This window comes from Pagrus major, chromosome 9 (assembly GCF_040436345.1).
Source record: "Pagrus major chromosome 9, Pma_NU_1.0".
Lineage (NCBI taxonomy): Eukaryota > Metazoa > Chordata > Actinopteri > Spariformes > Sparidae > Pagrus > Pagrus major.
In genome coordinates this window covers 26,238,911-26,257,639 of record NC_133223.1, presented here as the reverse complement: position 1 = coordinate 26,257,639, position 18,729 = coordinate 26,238,911, and the positions used below count along the sequence as shown (strand labels likewise).

The following is an 18,729-nucleotide window of genomic DNA, read 5'->3' as shown; positions in this document are numbered from 1 at the left end:
ACACACACACACACACACACACACACACACACACACACACACACACAAGAGTTGGATTGTAGTGGACTGTACTGTACTCCTTACAAATCATGTGACATTTTGTGTATGTTATTCTTATCTCTTTTGAACAATGGGAGAACATGTGATTAATATTCATAATCAGACAGAGGTATTCATAGACAGCTGACGTATATACATGCATGCTCAACTGTAGCCTTCACTGAGTACTTCTGAAGTCAAACCAACATATATGCAGATAGGGTTGCAACTTTTCATTATGAATTAATCTGCCAGTTATAATCGTTTAGTCTATATAATGTCAAATATTCTTCATTTACTATCACAGATGACAAAGTAAAACAGCTAATTCTTACATTTAAGAAGCTGGAAAATGACTGAAACGATTGATCAAAATAGCTAATTACACCATTTTTAAGAGTAGCTTCTAAGCTAAAAGTGTTAGCGCCCACCTCGTCTGAAGTGGGTGCATGAGCTTGACCCCGCACGCACCGGGATGTTAAAAGCTTCTTTTCAAATCAATTTGAGATCTCAGGGATCCTCGAGACTTGTATTACACTGGTATGAAGCCATTTAACGTTTTTTGGGGTTGTTTTGTCACTTTTTAAAACAAGTCGTTTTTGAAAATTCACCTAACTTTCAATCGGCACCGGGGTGAGTAGATAATGACTGAATTTGTATTTTATAGTGAACTTTTCCTTTAATATTTATTTTGGTCTTCTAATCAATTCATTGACTAATTGTTGTAGCTTAATCTTGAATACCAAAAACTGCACATGATACACACTAAATCGCACCAACAGCTCCATCTGTCTGACTTCCCAGGTGTGTTACAAAGCCTTCACAGCAGACCTGTTTCCATCTATTCCTGTCCGTGCAGGGATAAAAGCTACACCTGTGTGTGTGTGTTTGTGCATGTGTCTGCTTGTCTGTCCTGCTGCTGTCTATGACATGTCAACTGTGTCCTGGCGAGTAAGAGGTCAAAGGTTAATAGAACAGGAGCACATGGCAGCAGAGACAGCTGATGTGGCTACAACACTCTTCAGAAGACTGTCTCATAAATAATGTGTAATGTTATTTATCACTCCCCATAATGCTTCACTCTCTGTTTATTGAAGAGTTCAGATTTTGCCTCCTTTTACCACAAGGATATTTGGGCACCAACTTCAGAAGCTTACTTTTTTTTTCCAAATTATCAATTAGTGTTTTCTAGGACAGTTTGTCTTTTTTTTTTCTTTTCTCATTTGAGTATGTATCAGAACATTATGTCACCTTGTATGCAGCCCCTCCATGTATGATGGATTTGATGAAGATCCCCAGGTCCTCTCCCGTCTCCCTGGATTTGTTTCCTTTGAGGCTGATGCCGAGCCCCGCAGAGCCGCTGTCATTAAGCGGCACCTCAAACATAAGCTGCTCCTTCCCATTCTCAGACACAAAGACTGGCCCGCGGGGCACCTCGTCCTTCTGGGAGGGATGAGAGAAAGTAATGGAGGTAGAAGTGGGGAGACATCGATGAAGAAGAGAGATGGGTGGGGACAGGGTGAGGGTGAGGAGACAGAGGTCAACTCATTGGGCTTGAATAGTCTCCAAAAGCTAAACTAAAAGCTTTTCCATTTGAGAGAAACCATCAGAAGGAGCTTTTCAGCTAAATTTCTCCATGAGTGAAAAATTGCGTCCAGAGTCTATTTTCAAAGGGGGAAAAAAGGAAAAAGAAAAAAGCCATTTGGACTGTCTGCTTTTATATACGCATCTTTTTTCTTCTCTCAGCTCAGCAATATCAATAAAATGACCTGTGCATTTTCAAGAGGTAATTGGAGAATACGGCAAACACAGCGAGCCGGAGAGACAAAAGTGGTGGGAGCTGAGGGAAAATGGAGAGGAAGGAAAGACTGTAAAACAGACGAAGGACTGACTATATAGATAAAAATTACTATTATAAACCAACAGGGATGGTGAAAAACAACATATTATCAACGAGGAGGTATGGCAGTAATGACCAAGTCTGAGACAGAGTGAGTGGGAAAAACACCAGAAACAAAGAAAGCAAGTGGATGAAAGCTAGTTTGAAGCCTGTGATGGCTCAGTGGATGAGGTAGCACTGTTGCACTACATACGGATTATACTTTTTTCATGATGTAATGACACGTGAACGCCATTTGTCAAATAGCAGTACTTCATTTCAAATACACAAACACTTACTTGTGAAACTTTGGAAAGAATAGTTCAGTCTATATTTCTGAAATATTATCTAGTTGTACTATTAGATCAAGTAAAGTTTATAAAAATCAAGTAAAGGTTATGAAAATTGTATTCCAACTTTTATTAGAGCATTATTATTCATATGATATCCTACAATGAAGTTTGGATGTGGTTAAGGTAAAGTTTATTTATCTAATTGCCAGTATACAACAGAGGGTTGCATAACGAAATGAAAGTTTGTAAACTCCTTCAAGCTACACAAACATAGAACATATATACAGTTATTTATGTACAAATACATGTTGTGCATTTTTTTAAATATGCGTTGAGAAAATGTAAACAGCAGCAACAAGATGATGATAATAATATGGTCGGCGTCTTCATGATAAAAGTTTGACATCTGGGACACACTGTCCATCAATCTTGACTGTGTTTTAAGCACCAATGATGTAAACACAGAGTCCTCCTCTTCTGTAGTCGCTCTGTTGAACACGATCAGCCCGCCAAATGTACTAGCTTGTGCCAGGATGTTGTGGTGGAGACAGGTCTCTGTAAAGATGTGGGCACAACACCCTGATTTCCCGTCGCTTGGGCAACCTGGGCCGCATTTATCTATTTAATTTCCCTGTGACCGGACATTAGCCAGGAGCAGCCTTAAGTCCAACCTGGTTTAGCTTGGCTCTTATCCCGACTCTCTTTCTCCCTGGGCTGGTCCAGCTGGTCAGGTTGGATGGTCAAAAGATGCTGTGAATCCAAATCCTGAGCTTTCTTCTCAAATGTTGATGACCATGTATTTCTGCCATAGTCAATTTGTGTTTCAGCAATAAAGCTGAACAAATTACAATTGAAAAACATAAATGTAGCGAAATTTGAAGACGATGAGATGAGGGGTATTCAATTGGCTGCAACTTGCAAAAATAGCTCTAGATCCCAATAAATTCTCCACACTGAACATTAAAGGTAGGCATAGAATATATGTAGGTATTGGACTAAAAAGTGTACTGCAAATTCATCTTTTCTGATCATTCTTGGACTGGGCTGCATGGTATCCAGAGGTGTTTTCTAATGAATATTCAGGACATATTTCAGGCTGAAAAAGTGTTTTTTAGACAGAGGAAAACTGTGTAAACAGAGTCTACGCAGGCAAAGGAGGAGCTGTGTGTCAATTGTGTTTGTAAATGTAGTTTTCACTTTTCAGACAATTTTATTCTGTCAGTGAGTGTGTGGTTAAGTCCAAAAATCCATGAATAATTGTATGTGCTTATGATAGAAAGTCCATGTCTGTTTGCTTTAGTTTGCATGTGCCGGTCTATGTATATGCATGATTTCAGTGAAAGCATGTGTGTTTCTGTGTGTGAGTATGTGGATGATTGCGTGGGTCAGCAGTGTCAGGTTTAGACAGTGTTTGTCTGTGGGGATTGTAGGTTTAACAGCGTTAAGCCAACACAAAGTCCTCTACTCTGCAGAAAACTGTTTTCCCTGCTGGAAAAACTCCCCACATCAGACTGACTGTCCAGACCTGATACGAAGCTCCACGACCTTGGAAAGAACTTCAAAACACCCAGAAGAGAAATGTTAGCTTCTTTCTGCACATAATTACAGTGAGAATTTATTAGTCTCTGGGATTCTGTCCTAAGTAATGTTCATGATTTGGCAACTTTTCAGTTTTTCAGCCACCTCTACATTCTTTATTCATCCGATTTAACTTTCCCCGCTTTGTTAATTTATGATTTTCCTTTTCTTGCACTCAGTCAGCATGGGACAGAACCAATGCCAGAATGAATTTAGAGCAGAGGACGGCTGTTGTTCTCCTGCGGAAAAGTTTGAAACAGCAGTTCTCAGCATTTGGGGTCAGGACCACCCACAGGCCTGCGAGATGTTTTATGGAATCTGACAAAAATATGCAAATGTATGTAAAGTTGTTTATCTGGGTGATGAATTCAATTTCCCTGTAAAACAATGAATAAGCACGGCCTCTGGGTTTACTCCGATAATTTACCAAACAAACAAACGGCCCGTGAGGAAAATTTAGGAAAGAAATCATAATTTTCGTTGTCAAACCTGACTGTTTTGTGGGTTCTTACAACCAGCTGAACAGAGAAACAAAGTGCTTGTATTCAGTGGGTGAACTGAGAAAAAACACAAAATTAAACAAGGCTTCTCTTTTTCATTAACTGAAATTGCTTTAAACTCACACAAACACACACCGGAGTGGACAAGGCCACAAACAAATTGTAAGTGCACGCTGCAATTTCATGGAACATTTCTATTATCTCAGCTTCATAGCTATGATCGGTGGTTATATCTGTGTGTGTAATACCAAAATAATAAACAGTGGTGTGCACTCATGTGTGTGCTTTCTGCTTGCCGCTATAAAAAAGGTGTTTGTATCTTTGCTCCGTGAACTCTATCAAATCCATCCGGTTATAGAAAAAGCTGTTTGCATAGATGAACCTCCTCACGCCGGTCGTTTAACATTTAAATGGGTTTGCCACAATGATGGATCAAACGGGAGGACACGCCATTAAAAAGACAGCTCAGTGTCTGTCGGCGTTGTGTGTGAATGAGGTTGTGTGTGTCGTTTTATTAAAGCGAGGAAGTGTGTGGGAGAAGGATGGAAAGACACATTATGTTCAAATGAGCTGAGAGCGGTAAACTAAAACACACAAACACAGATTTTAAAAAATGCCTCTAACTCGCACCTAAAGGCAGAGATTAAGTGCGAGGCGGAGAGAGAAATGGAGAAAGATAAAAAAGATAAAATGGGGGAAGAGATAAGAAGAGTGATGATCATAATTTTACTTATCAGTTGTGTGGGTAATATTAGAAGTTGACTTTAATAATACTCTGCTCAACACTTTATTGTCCCTCTATTATTTGTGTGTTTGTGTTTAAGGACACCTGGTCATGGTCTTTTAATGAGAGCTGCATGCAGATGCCCTTCTGCCCAGCCATGCAGAGAAACTGTGTGTGTGCGTTCATGTGTGTGTGTGTGTGTATGTGTGTGTGTGTGTGTGTGTGTGTGTGTGTGTGTGTGTGTGTGTGTGCGCATACAGCCCCATGCAGTGGAAATGACTGCCCAAGGATCCATTTTACAAGGCCAAACAACAGTAACCGCTGTGCTTAAATGTGGCGATAGGTGTGATAACACACCCACACCCACAGAGACACACAAATGCCTGAGGTAAGTACTCCCTGGGAAAAAAAAAAACCTGACATTATGGGCTATGCTTTTGACTTATGAAAATAACTGTCCCATCACTGACCACTCAGGATGGGCCCCCATTGTCCAATCCCAAAACCCAATCACCTCCCACTATCCTCTAATGGTCACTGTAAATGCTGTAGTGGGAGACCAATAGTCCACAATCTTAGTGTGACTAAGGAGCATTCACAACCCTACAGAGAAAGGAAGAGGACAGGGAGACAAATAGAAAAGGATGGAGAGAGAGGGGTGCAAACGACAGTGGTTGTTACGGCTAACAAAAAAAAAATGTTTTCTCTTTCTCATTTTCTGACATCCTTTTCACACTGACCAAAAAACCTGCTAACACCCACTAACATCTGGCTTTTGTCTTCAGTGGTAAAGGGTGCAATTGTCATTCACATCCAGCGTCAAATGACTCTGCAGTAGTCACTAGAATTTATTGGTTACAGCATTGATCAGCAGTGGGGTGGACACCTGGGTGGACACGCTAATTTTCACCCCTTTTCTGGTGCGAATGTTGGCACATAATTTTCCATTTTTTAGCGTGATTACCTGCTTTTAAAAAGCCTGATAATGTTTGTGTAAAAATGGTATTATTGCTTTCTTAATGTAGCTGTTCAGAATATTTGATGCAATATTTGGGTTATAGCAACTTGATTAAATGCACATATTGTAAGGGATGCACAATATGTATTAGACCAATACACCAGCTCGATATTTGGAAATGTATATTATCTGCTATTTTTCGCTATCAGTGAAATTAAAGCTGTTAAATAGAGCCAATAATATGAAGTTAAATTGCTTTCATTGACTTAACAAAAGCAGCATTTACTACTCTGATCCAGTCTGTGGCTGCTTGCATCAAGTCTGAGAGTTTAATCAAATCTTATTAGAGCTGTGGAATATTAAATCATCCATCTTTGCTCACTAAATCTTAGCCTTTCTTACACTCAGCCGTGCATAAACTACAGGGTATGAACTTCTGTTTAAAATGCAAAACTAATGTTATCGGTTATCTTATCAGTATTGCCAATGAGAAGCAGGCAATTGTCGGTTATCAATATCAGCAGAAAGAAATTCATATTGTGCATCTTCACTATTGTAAATTGTCAGCTAAATGTAATGTAAATTGCCCATGGTGAAAGCAATTTATTATGAGTGACAAGTGTCTATATCTAGGGGATAAAAAGACCTTTTTTTGAATAAAGGAATTGGTTGACATGAATAAATGTCTCTGTGGGTGCGATATGGAGGAGTACAGATACAGTACTGCATATTCTGACTTGTTGATGTCTACAGCCTTTTCTTCAAGTACAGCTCTAATGCCGTTAGTGTACAATCTCCCCTGGAGCTGCATATTAGAGGTCTGTGTATGCAGGGCAAGCCGGCCTGCAGGTCTTGAGGAACCCACAGCAGATGTTAGCGGCACGGGGTTCGTTTTCCAAGGCTACAAGTGTTCATGGGCGGTCACGTTGTAATATGAGGTCATGGTGCGCGCTGGGCAGCCTTCTGTTCATGTGCCGAAGCTCCCCACACGGACACCGAATTGCTACTTGGCAACAGTTTGTAAAATCATCGCTGCTGTTCTTCTACATGTTGAAACATTAAAGGGATTCTTTTACAGAGAATGCCAGGCTGGACTGGACTATTTGATGAGACTTGATTGAGACTGATGAGTGGGTGTGGTAACAATGAGTTGTGGGAGCAGAAGCAGAAATGTTTGAAAGAGCATGTGGTGCAAAAATCCGAAGAAGAAAGCGGGTACAGCCTCCAAAGATATTGTGCAAACCTCTACTTGGCATGGTAAAAATGTTCTCTTTATGTGTGTGATATTGATAGAGGAAGTGTTATACTGTTTATTCAATCAGCCTGAAATCCTGACTCTACACCCACAATGTTTTCACTGATGTGGGTTTAGAGTCAAAATACATATTTTATTTTCTATTCACATAGCCATGGCAACATCAGACCTTTGATCTTTGAAATTGTTCGTGCCAGTGAAGATACAGACTGTTAGCTGTCTATTTTGTTTATTTCAGCCAGTGTTGACATTTATTCCTCTGTCTCCTAGCTCTTAAAACAGCAGTTCGTCATTTTTACACACTTCAGTTTTCAAACAGATTAAATAAAAGAGATATTTAAAGTTAATTAGTGAGTTTAATAGGTGATGTTTCCATTCTTTGTGCTAAACTAGGTAGTCGGCTGTTGGCTGTAGCATCATATTTAGCTTCTTTATCCTCTTCTCATCTAATTCTCTGTAAGCAAAAAAGCGTATTTCCTCAAACGTCCACATGAAACTGATTTCAGGAGATTTATATTTATCCCTTTTTTGTTTTCCCAACAAAACTGTTGCTGTTACTTCGAATGAAACAAAGGTTTTGTTGGTAAAAGTGAGAGCGACGTCTTGCTGTGACAACACCGATGTTGATCTCCGGCGTCTTGAACCCACAACTGACATGTGTGTGCGTGTGTGACACTTGTGTGCTGGGGGCTTTAAGACACAGCAGCGACTTTAGATGATAGGCTGATGGAGGAGCAGATAAACCTTCAATAAATAGCGGAGAGATGTGAGATGAGGCAGAGCCAGAGAGAGAGAGAGAGAGGGAGAAGAGAGACATGATACCCTTCTCGGCTGCTCTCCACTGGGATGATGGCAGCTCCTGCAGAGACACCAAGCTGCCAAAGAGTTTGTGTGTGTGTGTGTGTATGTGTGTGAATACACAGGTCTCTGAGGGCGTAACAGATGGGGGATCTACTGTAGTGATTCTGTGAGGTCACATTGGTGACGATATCAGTGAGATGTAACACACATGCACACACACAAACGAAAATAGACAACAGACTGCAAAGAAGTGCACAGACGCACACACTCTATCTCTCTCTCTCACACACACACACATACACACACAACGCTGCAGTGGTGATGGATGAGGGATAATCAGAATGAAGAAACTGTTCAATAAAGTTGTTTTGTTTTGAATGTGCTCTGTCACCAGCTGCCAACTGTTTACTGATTTAATACGTCAGTGTGTGTGTGAGGAGCATCTGGCGCTAAGGAGAATGTTTCCTGTTGTAGAAAAAAAAGAAGAGGAAAAGGACAGAAGACTGTCGCGCAGCTCATTACGTACTGGATGCTAAAAGTTACACAAATAGCTTGATGGAATCACAGTTCAACCTTTCATTCAAGCCTCTTTATTAGTAGTCAGAGTGCGTTACCGGATGGTTTATATTCATATCCTCATCCATCGCGTTATATTACTTTTTATTATTTATGCTTTTGCGTTTAAAGTGAGGAAGATGGTGATGAATGAACTGACAGAAATCCCATCATGCCCTGAATCTGCTCTGTTTTCATCTAGTTTATTCCTGTTTTTTGTTCATCCATAACTCACTCCTAACTTAAAGCCTACCTCTACTTTTTTCTTTGCCTTTTATTATTTGGATGTGTGAGTTTCACTGTGCAGAAGGAAAGAGTTTAACACTTGCTGGGGACCCCCTCAACCCAGTCTGCAATATCTGTGTTGTAATCTGTAATCTGTCTTCAATAATGTGCTATATTATTGTTTTTGGTGCTTGTGTTTGTTTGGGTTTTTTTTGTTTTGTGGTCTAATTATTTTTTAAGCCTTTTTGCTTTATTTTGATAGGACAGGCTAAAAATGACAGGAAATGGGAGAGAGAAAGAGAGAGAGGTCCTGCAGCAAAGGGCCCACAGGTTTAAATTTGGGTGATGTGACATTGAACAGAACACATGTCCAAACGAAAGCAGCGAATCTTTTCTTTTTTTTTCCTGGGCGTCGGACTGAACGTTGTTCAGAACCCCTTGCACATTGACATATAAAGCTAAAGGGGTAAAACAAGGGTGTTGTCAGTGACATGCAAGAGGAATTGGACTCCGTGGAAGAACAAGAGAATGGGAGGGAGAGGGAGAAAGAGAGGTGTGAAATGTCTGGAAGCAGAAAAGAGCATCTTTGTTTCAAGCATTAGTTTCAAGGCACCGGCCAACTCAGCAGGCGTATGCTTGTTCGTGTGTGAAGAAAAGGACTGAAAACTGTCTTTTTATGTTGTGTGTGTGTGTGTGATTGTGTGTATGTGTGCACAAAATACCTTTACACAGAGCCAACACAGCAGGTGGATGTATACTTGTTATATTGTGCGATTTGTATGAGTATGTTTGTATGTCACAGAAAAAGTGACTTTGAGTAAGTGTGTGTGTGTGTGTGTGTGTGTGTGTGTGTGTGTGTGTGTGTGTGTGTAGAGGTGGTGTAATGTCTTTGTTCTACAGCGAGCACAGACATTAGCAGACAGCACCAGATGGTGGGCTAAAATGAGACAACGGAAGAGGGGGTGGAGAAGATAGACAAGATCCTTCCATCATTTCATCATCATCCTTCTTCTGTTTCCTCTCCGTTAACACAAACAAGTGCACAACTCTGAAACTGTAACCATCTGACAGTTAAAAGTCTGCTGGGAACACGGTGTAAATTTTTTGAAACTGTGCATATTTAATGACATTAACCCTCACAGCCATTCCCATCTGCAGCTTGACAATATCTACAGAAAGACTTCAAAATAACACAACTTGTTTTTCAACTCTTGGTGGTAGTACAGCTTTGTTCCGTGTTACTTAAGAAACCCATTTCAGTGTTTAACAAATTTCGAGACACTGAGATGTGCAGTTTTGTCCTTAGCAAAGACTTACAAGGAGATAAACTGAACCTGGAAACAGACTAACTACAAAAGATAAAGAACCATCAAAGCTTTATCATGACCTACCTAGAAAATGACAAGGTAAACACGCTCGGCTTGGAGTGACCAAGTGAGGATTTTGATTTGAAAGTTATATCTTTATACCCTTATTTCGCTAGTTTCTGTTCAATATTTATAACAAATGAAAGTCATCAGAGAGGACAGCAAAGTGAGTGTGGTTAAGTGTCGGTTTGCTGCCAAATGTGAATTAGTTCGGATGAGGGTCAGTATTAAAACTGAGGCTCTAATGTTCTTGTTGTGGTTGATGCCATGTTACTGCACCAAGTGATGGAGTTCAAGAATATGGAGTTCTTACTCATAAAAACCTTTTTCTCTGCAGAAACGAGAGATCTACTCTCTTGTTTCTCTTGGCACAATTTTGTTTAGGTTTATGTGAATGCTGTTTATGTGAAACAGACATTGCAAAACTTGGAAGCCATGCTGGTTAGTGAGGTGCGATAATACTACCAGGCTTATGCTTGATTTTGAGGTGTGAAAATACAAACGTGGTGTGAAGTTCATTGTTCAATGCACTTTTCGATTTGAATACTCTTTATTTACACTATTAACCAAAAAAGGTAAGAACCAAACATTTACTTTAATCCTCACCTCTCCCCATGTTCAGTCATAATGTTAAGCTTCCTGTATCATTTTTCTATCATGCTAACCATATCACAGAAAAGTGTTTATTTGAGTCTTTACTATGCCAAGAGAGTTGCAGAAAGCTAACCAAGGAGCAAAATACTCATGACTAAAACAGCTGGTGATCGCTGACTACCCCTCTCCCACAGTATGCAGGACATTATGATCTCACAGTGTCGAGTTGACCTTTCGGATATCGGATATCATTTTATCCTGTCAGTGCATGTGTTTTGTGAAGTCACAGTTACCTTGACCTCCGACATATAACCACCAAAATCTAATTAGTTCATCCTTGAGTCCAAGTGGATGTTTGTGCCAAATGTGGGGATATTCTCTCACAGTGTTCTGGAGATATTGTGTTTGGATAATAATAATAATAATAATAATAATGGCTATCACCGGTGCGGAGGCGAAAAAAGGCTGAGGAGCTGCACCTCTGGGCCTGTTGGTCACTTATGCTGCTGTATAACTGTATTGTGTATGTTGTCAGGTCTTAGTCTGTAGCTCTTTTGTATGCAGTTAAGCCAGGTTAAGGTCAAAATGGTCGTGATTTTGCTGCAAAATTAATTAATTAATTACATTAATTATTTTAAGTTAATAATACCAGTCTAAATAACCTTTACCGAAAGGGCAACTGCCATTTCTTTTTCATTTAATTTCCTTCTTTGCAATTTTATTTAGTTAGTTCAATGGGAGTTGGAGTTTAGCATTATGATTTTATTTCTATTCAGTGCTGGTTTGTTTCTTACTTTGGTTAGGGCTTTCCCCTGACACTAAATTTAAGCTTCCATGTCTGGCAATAGAAGATTGAAAAACTGATTATTATGTTTCTCCACTCTCCCCGAGACCAACTTGAGGTGGTAACACACACACAGTTATTGTACCACACTCTAACACATTTAAAAATTTCTATTGAGTGTGTTTAGAGCTACCCTGTGCAAAACTGCAATGCATTTGTTCCTGAACACTGTTGAATGACTGCTGAACAAACACCCTCAGCCGTTAATTAGATAGAAGTGAATTCTGTTAGGGCGTACTGTCAGTCAGGAAGAGAGGGTGAGGGCAAGAGAGAGACACTAGGGTAGAGAAAAGTCTGTTGATTGAAATACTGTACAAAAAAAAAGTGCAAAACATCCTCAACTTCTCACAAACACCAAACTCACTCAAGACATCCCCTACAACCATAAGTGAATGATAGCAGTGGTGTAAATAAGTTTGTCTAATATTCAATGTTCTGTTGTTTCTTTTATGAAAAACCACCAAAGCCAGAGCGGACTCTTCGTTCAATTTCCTGTTTGCCAGCCCACATATCCCCCAGTCTTAATTATCATCATCATCCATCCACACACACACACACTCATCATCTACCTAGAATGATGTATTTAAACTGAGCTAAGCGTGCCTGTGAGAAACTGCAGCTTACCCATGTCATTTATCAGTTTTCACACCTAACTGCAATGAAGAGTCAAACCATCCATTCTTCATGCTCATTCTTCATTTCAGGGTGATGGGCCCGGAGCCTAATCAGTCTGCCTTTCGACCAATACATCATTATACATCTTTCAATTGCATCTCTTCCATTTTTCCCAAGATATAATTTGCATCCTTATTCATTTAAATTCAGCCACAACAGCGGAAATACCAATTCTCACAATTAAAGGGCGAAATGGGATATCTCCACCACCTCCTTACCTGTGGCATCAGCTGTTAACAATGCAGTATAGAAAGCCCAAAAATATATTTCTGACATGCTGCCTCGGATCTCTGGCTGTCAACACCAAACTAAAATTCATGATTACAGACAATACGTTTATAAAAAAAAAACATTTGTGATTATTCCAGCAATGAAATTAAGCTGATCAGGTTACATGATGTCCTTACGAAACTCCAATAAGCCTGTCTTTGCTTTCATTTTTATTGGTCTTTATTGATGTGTGTGTATTGCAGTTAAAGTACCTTCTTCTCTCTAATGTCTCAATATACCCCAAATGTATTTTGTTTTATCCATGTCAAAGTCAACAAAATCTGACCAAACACAAGACGGAACTGATTTTTACCTCCACCGAGGAGGTTATGTTTTTATCCTTTATCCTTATCCTTTGTTGGTTTGTGTGATAATTTGTTGGTTTGCTTGTTGGTTGGTTGGTTGATTGGTCACAAAAACTACTGAATGGATTTCTACAAAACTTGGACGGAGGATGGGTTTTGTCCCAGAAGAGGCCCCATCAACTATTAGTGCGGACCAGGACAAAGGGACGGATCAAGGAGTTATTTTCTCAAGATAGGCAATTTTTCAACATTTTTGTTAAATTCTCAGGGAATCTTGATCTTGATGTCACGTATTTAGGTGGCTAGTATCTATGAATGAGTACAAAAGTAGACTGTTGGTCCTTGGCGGAGGTATGCACTCTACTATGTTCCATTCTAGTTTAAAATGTAATAGATCAGGAAAAATCAGCCTAAGAAGTTGGTCTGAGCACTGTGTATATCAAGAGTGGGAAGTTAACATTCAATAAATGTCACACACACACACACACACACACACACACACACACACACACACACACCATACACAATTGCAGGCACACAGCCATAAACATGCAAACACCAGCGGTGTCCTTGAATCGTTGCTTGGTTTAAGCAGCCCTCCAAATAGACTGAGACAATTCAGAGAACAAAATGTCTCCTATGGGAGACATTTTGGTGTGTAGTTTTCTATGCAGGAGGACAATGCTCAGACATTTCTTTTCTTCTTAGTGCGATTGAGTGAGCGTGTGCATGAATAACACTGGACCAAAGGGAGAACAGGTTTCGTGACTGGGTGAGTGACATTTTTGGTCTATTACCCTTGTGGTCAAGTTGTACGGGAAGAGGCTCAAAGTTAAACTGGACAAGAGATGTGACTTTAAATTTATCTCAAAAGCTAAACAATTAAATACATTTTTTAATTGTGAACTGTACAGGTGGCAATCCTATGAGCCATATATAGGCTATATGCATATCATTTCATAACTTTAACATGTACACACTTCAGCTATTGTTCTATCAGTGTTTCATATGAAATCAATAAGTCAGTCAAAAGAAGTCTGAAATTTGTTGTGCTTGTATTCTACTTTGTGTACATTTTTAGAAAAGTTTTTCATCATTTTACAGCAACCATCCATCTGGGGGGCTATCAAGCATTGTGATGAATTGGCTACCAAGGGAGTTTTTGACGCAGGTTGCTGTGTAACAGTACAGTTGTAGAGAAGTGTGAGGAGCACTGCTAGAATAGAAAAGGTATTGAGTGAACACATGTAACAGTGCGAAGTGCAGAGGTATTCCCATATGTCATGGAGTTCAGACATGCGTACATGGAGAAACTGTGGACTAGTTACAACACTTATAAATGATCCGAAATGTTAACACACTCCTGCACAGTGCTCCTTTTCCTGTCTGCAGAAACAGAATTTCCTATGGGGCTCAGGGTCGCATACACGTGTGTGTCGGGAACTTCCTGGCAGCCGTTGAGGAAACATCAGTCGATAAGAGCGGAAAGAGACACAAAGACAAAAGAGAGACAAAAGGCAACACAAAAAGAATAAAATACAGTAAGAGATGGAAAAAATGCATATGAGTGATGGGTGGAGAGGAGATCTGGGTCGTATAATATCGTAAGGAAGTAAGACTGTTTGTGCTAGTGTGGACATGTGAGGCAAAGTGACACGAGACTGTGTTGAGAGCTGAGACGTACCTTCATTTCTTTGAGCTCTGTTAACCTTGTCACTATTTTCTGACTGCTGAACTCATAAGTTGAGGGTGTGCTCTGTTTTTTGACAAATGGCAACCATGTCATGTCTTTAGCTGCAGCAGAAAGTTTGTATTTGAAATGGTGACTATGATATTATTGCTTTGGTTCTTTTGATATATTTAAAGATGTACCATATGATGTAGTTAATGTAAATAGTGCTGTTTTTTATATGGATATGGTGAGGGATTATTAAACAATAGCACAATTCATAAATAATGATATGTTAAATCTTGCAGCACTGTTGACCGCCCACAGCACCCACTTCTTTTAGAGAACAAAACCTTTTCAGGAAAAAGACTACAGATTTATCCTACAAGTATGAAAGCAGATGGAAATGAAGAAAATATTTCATAAGGAAAATGAGTCATTGTGTTGAAGAGCAAATAGCAACAGGTAAAGACTCTGTCATGAAATAACAAGAAATTTAGAAAAATAGATATCATTGGCACTTGTAGTTGGAAAAGCTATGAACGCATGCACAGTATTTGATCATGCAGAGTCAGAATGAAGGAGAAAGCATGGAAAAATAGAGCAAAGATGAATAAAATAAGTGTTTATTAATCAAAACAGTGTTGAAATTCAGCAGAAACAATGCGGCAGGGAAAGACTGGCACAAAATATTACCAATTTAATTACAAATCTTTTGCTTCACTCAGAATGGAGTTACCAACACATGATAACATGATTTCTTGAAATGTGTATCATCTTTTTGATTATTTAATGACATTTGTGCTTCATGTCTATAAAAAGAAGCCTTCCTACAGGCTGCTGAGCTGTGCATCATCCAGGCAAGCCTGTTGATTGGACCAAAAATTGCAAAATTAGAGTTGAAATTTGAAAAAGAAAACTGGTGATGTAGTCGTGTGTATGCCTGTCTTTCTGGCTGCTTTGTTCGAAACGTCAGAATTCTTACAGATGGCCACTGACACACCACCCAACCAGAAAAAGTTGTCACAATGGCCGAGAAAAACATGCACTGTGATTGGTTCTTACCATCTCTCGGGGCAGGAACATGTCTTCCTGCCGTAGAACCACGAGACACACACTCTCTCCCTGTCGCGTGCTGCGTAGCATACACACCAACTCTTCTTGGCCCACACCTGTGATATCCACACCGTTGACCTAAACACACACCGAGTCAAACACCACCATTATCAACATAACCATCATTTTTCCTTGTCTCCACTACACTTAACCTATCATCCTTGTTTCTAATCTTCACTTTAATGCCTCACATATTTGAAATTCTACTAAAAAGCAAGACACAGATGTCTGTTTTTAAATGACTGAATTGCCTGTACCTCAAGTATGCGGTCTCCAGACTGCAGGCGTCCATCTTTGACAGCGGCTCCACGTGGCAGAATGTTTTTGACAAGAATGGGACCAGGACCGTGGACTGAAGAATCTCTGGTTACTACAGTAAAACCAAGACCTTCTGAACCTAGACACACATGCACAAACACACAAATAAATGTGAGTAGAGAAGTGAGGTATGTAAGTAACACTCCTAGGCGTATCTCAACATAAAAATATCCTGTATAGCTGTTTACTCCCTGCCTCTATATTTGTCTTCCACTGGCTTGGAGAGCATATCTCGTATCTGTCAGCCCACACACACCTTAAACCACTCCTGAGAACTTCAACACAGTGTTGTTGACTCAGCTCCTGACTACATACTGCAAGTGTGATAATTTAAAGCCTCTTGGAGATTGTCTGTGTGTGTCTCTTTAAACCCTTTAGCCATAGCTGGTGCTACAGTATCTGCAGGTGTGAAGGTTTTAGAAACGGGTTCAGGTGTGGGGCAGAGAAGAGGAAAAGAAAATGAGAAAGAGACGAGGTAAAGGTAGAAGAGAGTGTAACGCAGCGGAAACAGGGAGTGAATGTTCTGGAAAGAAGAAGTGATGAAGATTAAAATAGTAATCAGCAGAAAAACACGTGCAGACACAATCGTGTGTGAAAGTGCTCATAAACACGCATGCATGAACAAAAACGGACCACACACACAGACAGAGAGGCTAGCTGTGTGTTTTATAGACTTCATTTAGTCTGGTCTCTTTAGCAGAGCCAAGTCAGCAGTTTGGTCCAGTATGAATTCATATCAGCAGAAATGAACAGATCAATAAAGACTTAATAGACCCTGAAGAGAGGGAATCAGGAAGATGGAGAGAGGAAGGGTGTGAGGAAGGAGAGGCAGCCAGGGAACAGAGAAAGGAAGCTTTATAAAAATAAGCACAATGCTGGGCGAACAGCAGGAGAAATAAAGCAGGTCAATATTATACATTTAGAAAATTGAAAAGAAATAAAGAGGGTGAATAATGTACACACGAAAATTACACTGAGAGAAGAGCAAAAAATGGGCAAATATATTTTAAAAAATAATAACAAATGTGACTCTAGAAATCTTTACAGCCCTACCTTAATCTTTAAAACATGAGAGCTGATCTGATATACACAGCATTTGAATTTAAAGTATTAACAGTATGACAGGGCATTTTGGACAATCTATAGGCAATCCAAAGGGCTCCAAAATAGTCATCATTCATACACAGGGACAAAAAATATCTTTCTCTCAGGATAACTGAACTTTTGAATGTGTTGAAAATGAACAGTGAATTCAAAGGACACACTGTATCAAAAGATAAGAAATCTTCTGAAATATTTCCACTTGGCAGTAAAGTACAGTAAGTAACATTAGCAGACCAATTCTGATCTGAGACCTTTCTAAGAAATCGCCTGACTCTATGAGTGAGGCTCTGCTCTGCAGCCAGTTGTTCCTCACCTTTCTTTAGATCGATTCTCAGCCTCCGTCCTGCTCTCTTATTGGCCACCAAGCTGGAGAGGCCTGGACTTTTTTTCAGAAGGGGACTCTCACTTCTTCCCTTGGGTGTCTAGGTAGAGAATGCAGAGCATTTAAATAAATCTTATCATGAAAACACTTTAAAAAGGTAAGGCTACAGAGGCTGCATGTGATGTCAAAATAGGGTTACGCCACTTTTTTTCTGAGTGCCAGCGTCTTTTGTCAGTTGTTCCCAATGAGCAGAGAGCACATGCAGCAGCATGCTGCCGCCTAGAGAAAAGCACTGCAGCCAGAATCTTTTTTCAGGGAGCTCCACCTTTATTGTGCAGCCGCTCCAAGCATTTTTAGTTGAAATTCTCTCAGCTTTTAAGAAAGCCACTGGGGTCGTCATTGTCACTGTTTTTCAGGCAACCAATCGTATACTAAGTTGGGTTGGACTTGCTATCTCTCATCCTGGTAACCAAGAATATGGTGGGGAAGCTCGTTCTGGCCATGTCTGTCTATCCTGAGCCTTATCAGACATAAAGGGCCATTTGGGGGAGCAGATCGTCCAGACACTGAATGTGAGCTTGAGCTTAAATTTCACAGAAAGGCAAAAAAGCACAACTAAAGTGGAAACAACTGTTGATAGATTGACTGTACGAACAGGTTCAACAAGTAATCTGAGCTATCAGGCACATACAAATGTCAGGAAGCCTGATTGCTGGCTACATGTCATGGTCCAGGGACCACCGGTTCTATGGTAAGTTGTAAGAATTACTGTCTATTTCAACTATAATAACCTTTAATTTAGGCCGATCATCATTTGGCTGGCTTCACAGGTTCCCCTACTAAATGCAGCCATGTTGCCACGTTAACGCAAACCCTCTTTAAGTGAAATTACCCATCACGACTGGTTGATTTGACCCTCTTTATTAAAACAACATTTAAAAAACTTATAGTGAGGTGATATTTAAAAACCTATGAGTCACTGTCAATGACTTCCACTTATTAAGTACTGCTTATAGAAAGTTTTCTCATACAAGCTTTTAATTTGTTATTGTGGGAAACTTTCTGGGTGTTTGAAAATGATCCAAACACACTTCATAAAAAGCGAAAAGGAAGTATCACATAAATCCATGAACGCTTTACTGTGAAAAACCTGGACAATATGTATCACCATGTAGGGAAAATAATGTAGAGTCTTGCCAAAAGTTTATGAGACCGTGCTCCAGAAACTGTATTATAGAGCCAAAGATAAACTTTTTTTTTTTTTTTTGGTATAAAATAAGACGATAATCAGCTGTTGCTTAGTAACTGTTGTCTCTATGCCAGCTGTTTTTCAAATGT

General features: G+C 39.8%; 1 protein-coding gene across 1 annotated transcript in view; it reads right to left on the bottom strand.

The window, feature by feature from the left end:
• The window catches only part of pard3bb (par-3 family cell polarity regulator beta b), a 215,910-nt gene that overhangs the window by 124,497 nt on the left and 72,684 nt on the right, over positions 1-18,729 (bottom strand). The window contains exons 9-12 of the mRNA XM_073473008.1: positions 17,383-17,491; positions 15,905-16,044; positions 15,597-15,725; positions 1,291-1,482 (exon numbers count right to left, since the gene is read on the bottom strand). Coding sequence (XP_073329109.1) covers positions 1,291-1,482; positions 15,597-15,725; positions 15,905-16,044; positions 17,383-17,491 — 570 coding nt within the window. The remainder of the gene's footprint in view (positions 1-1,290; positions 1,483-15,596; positions 15,726-15,904; positions 16,045-17,382; positions 17,492-18,729) is intronic.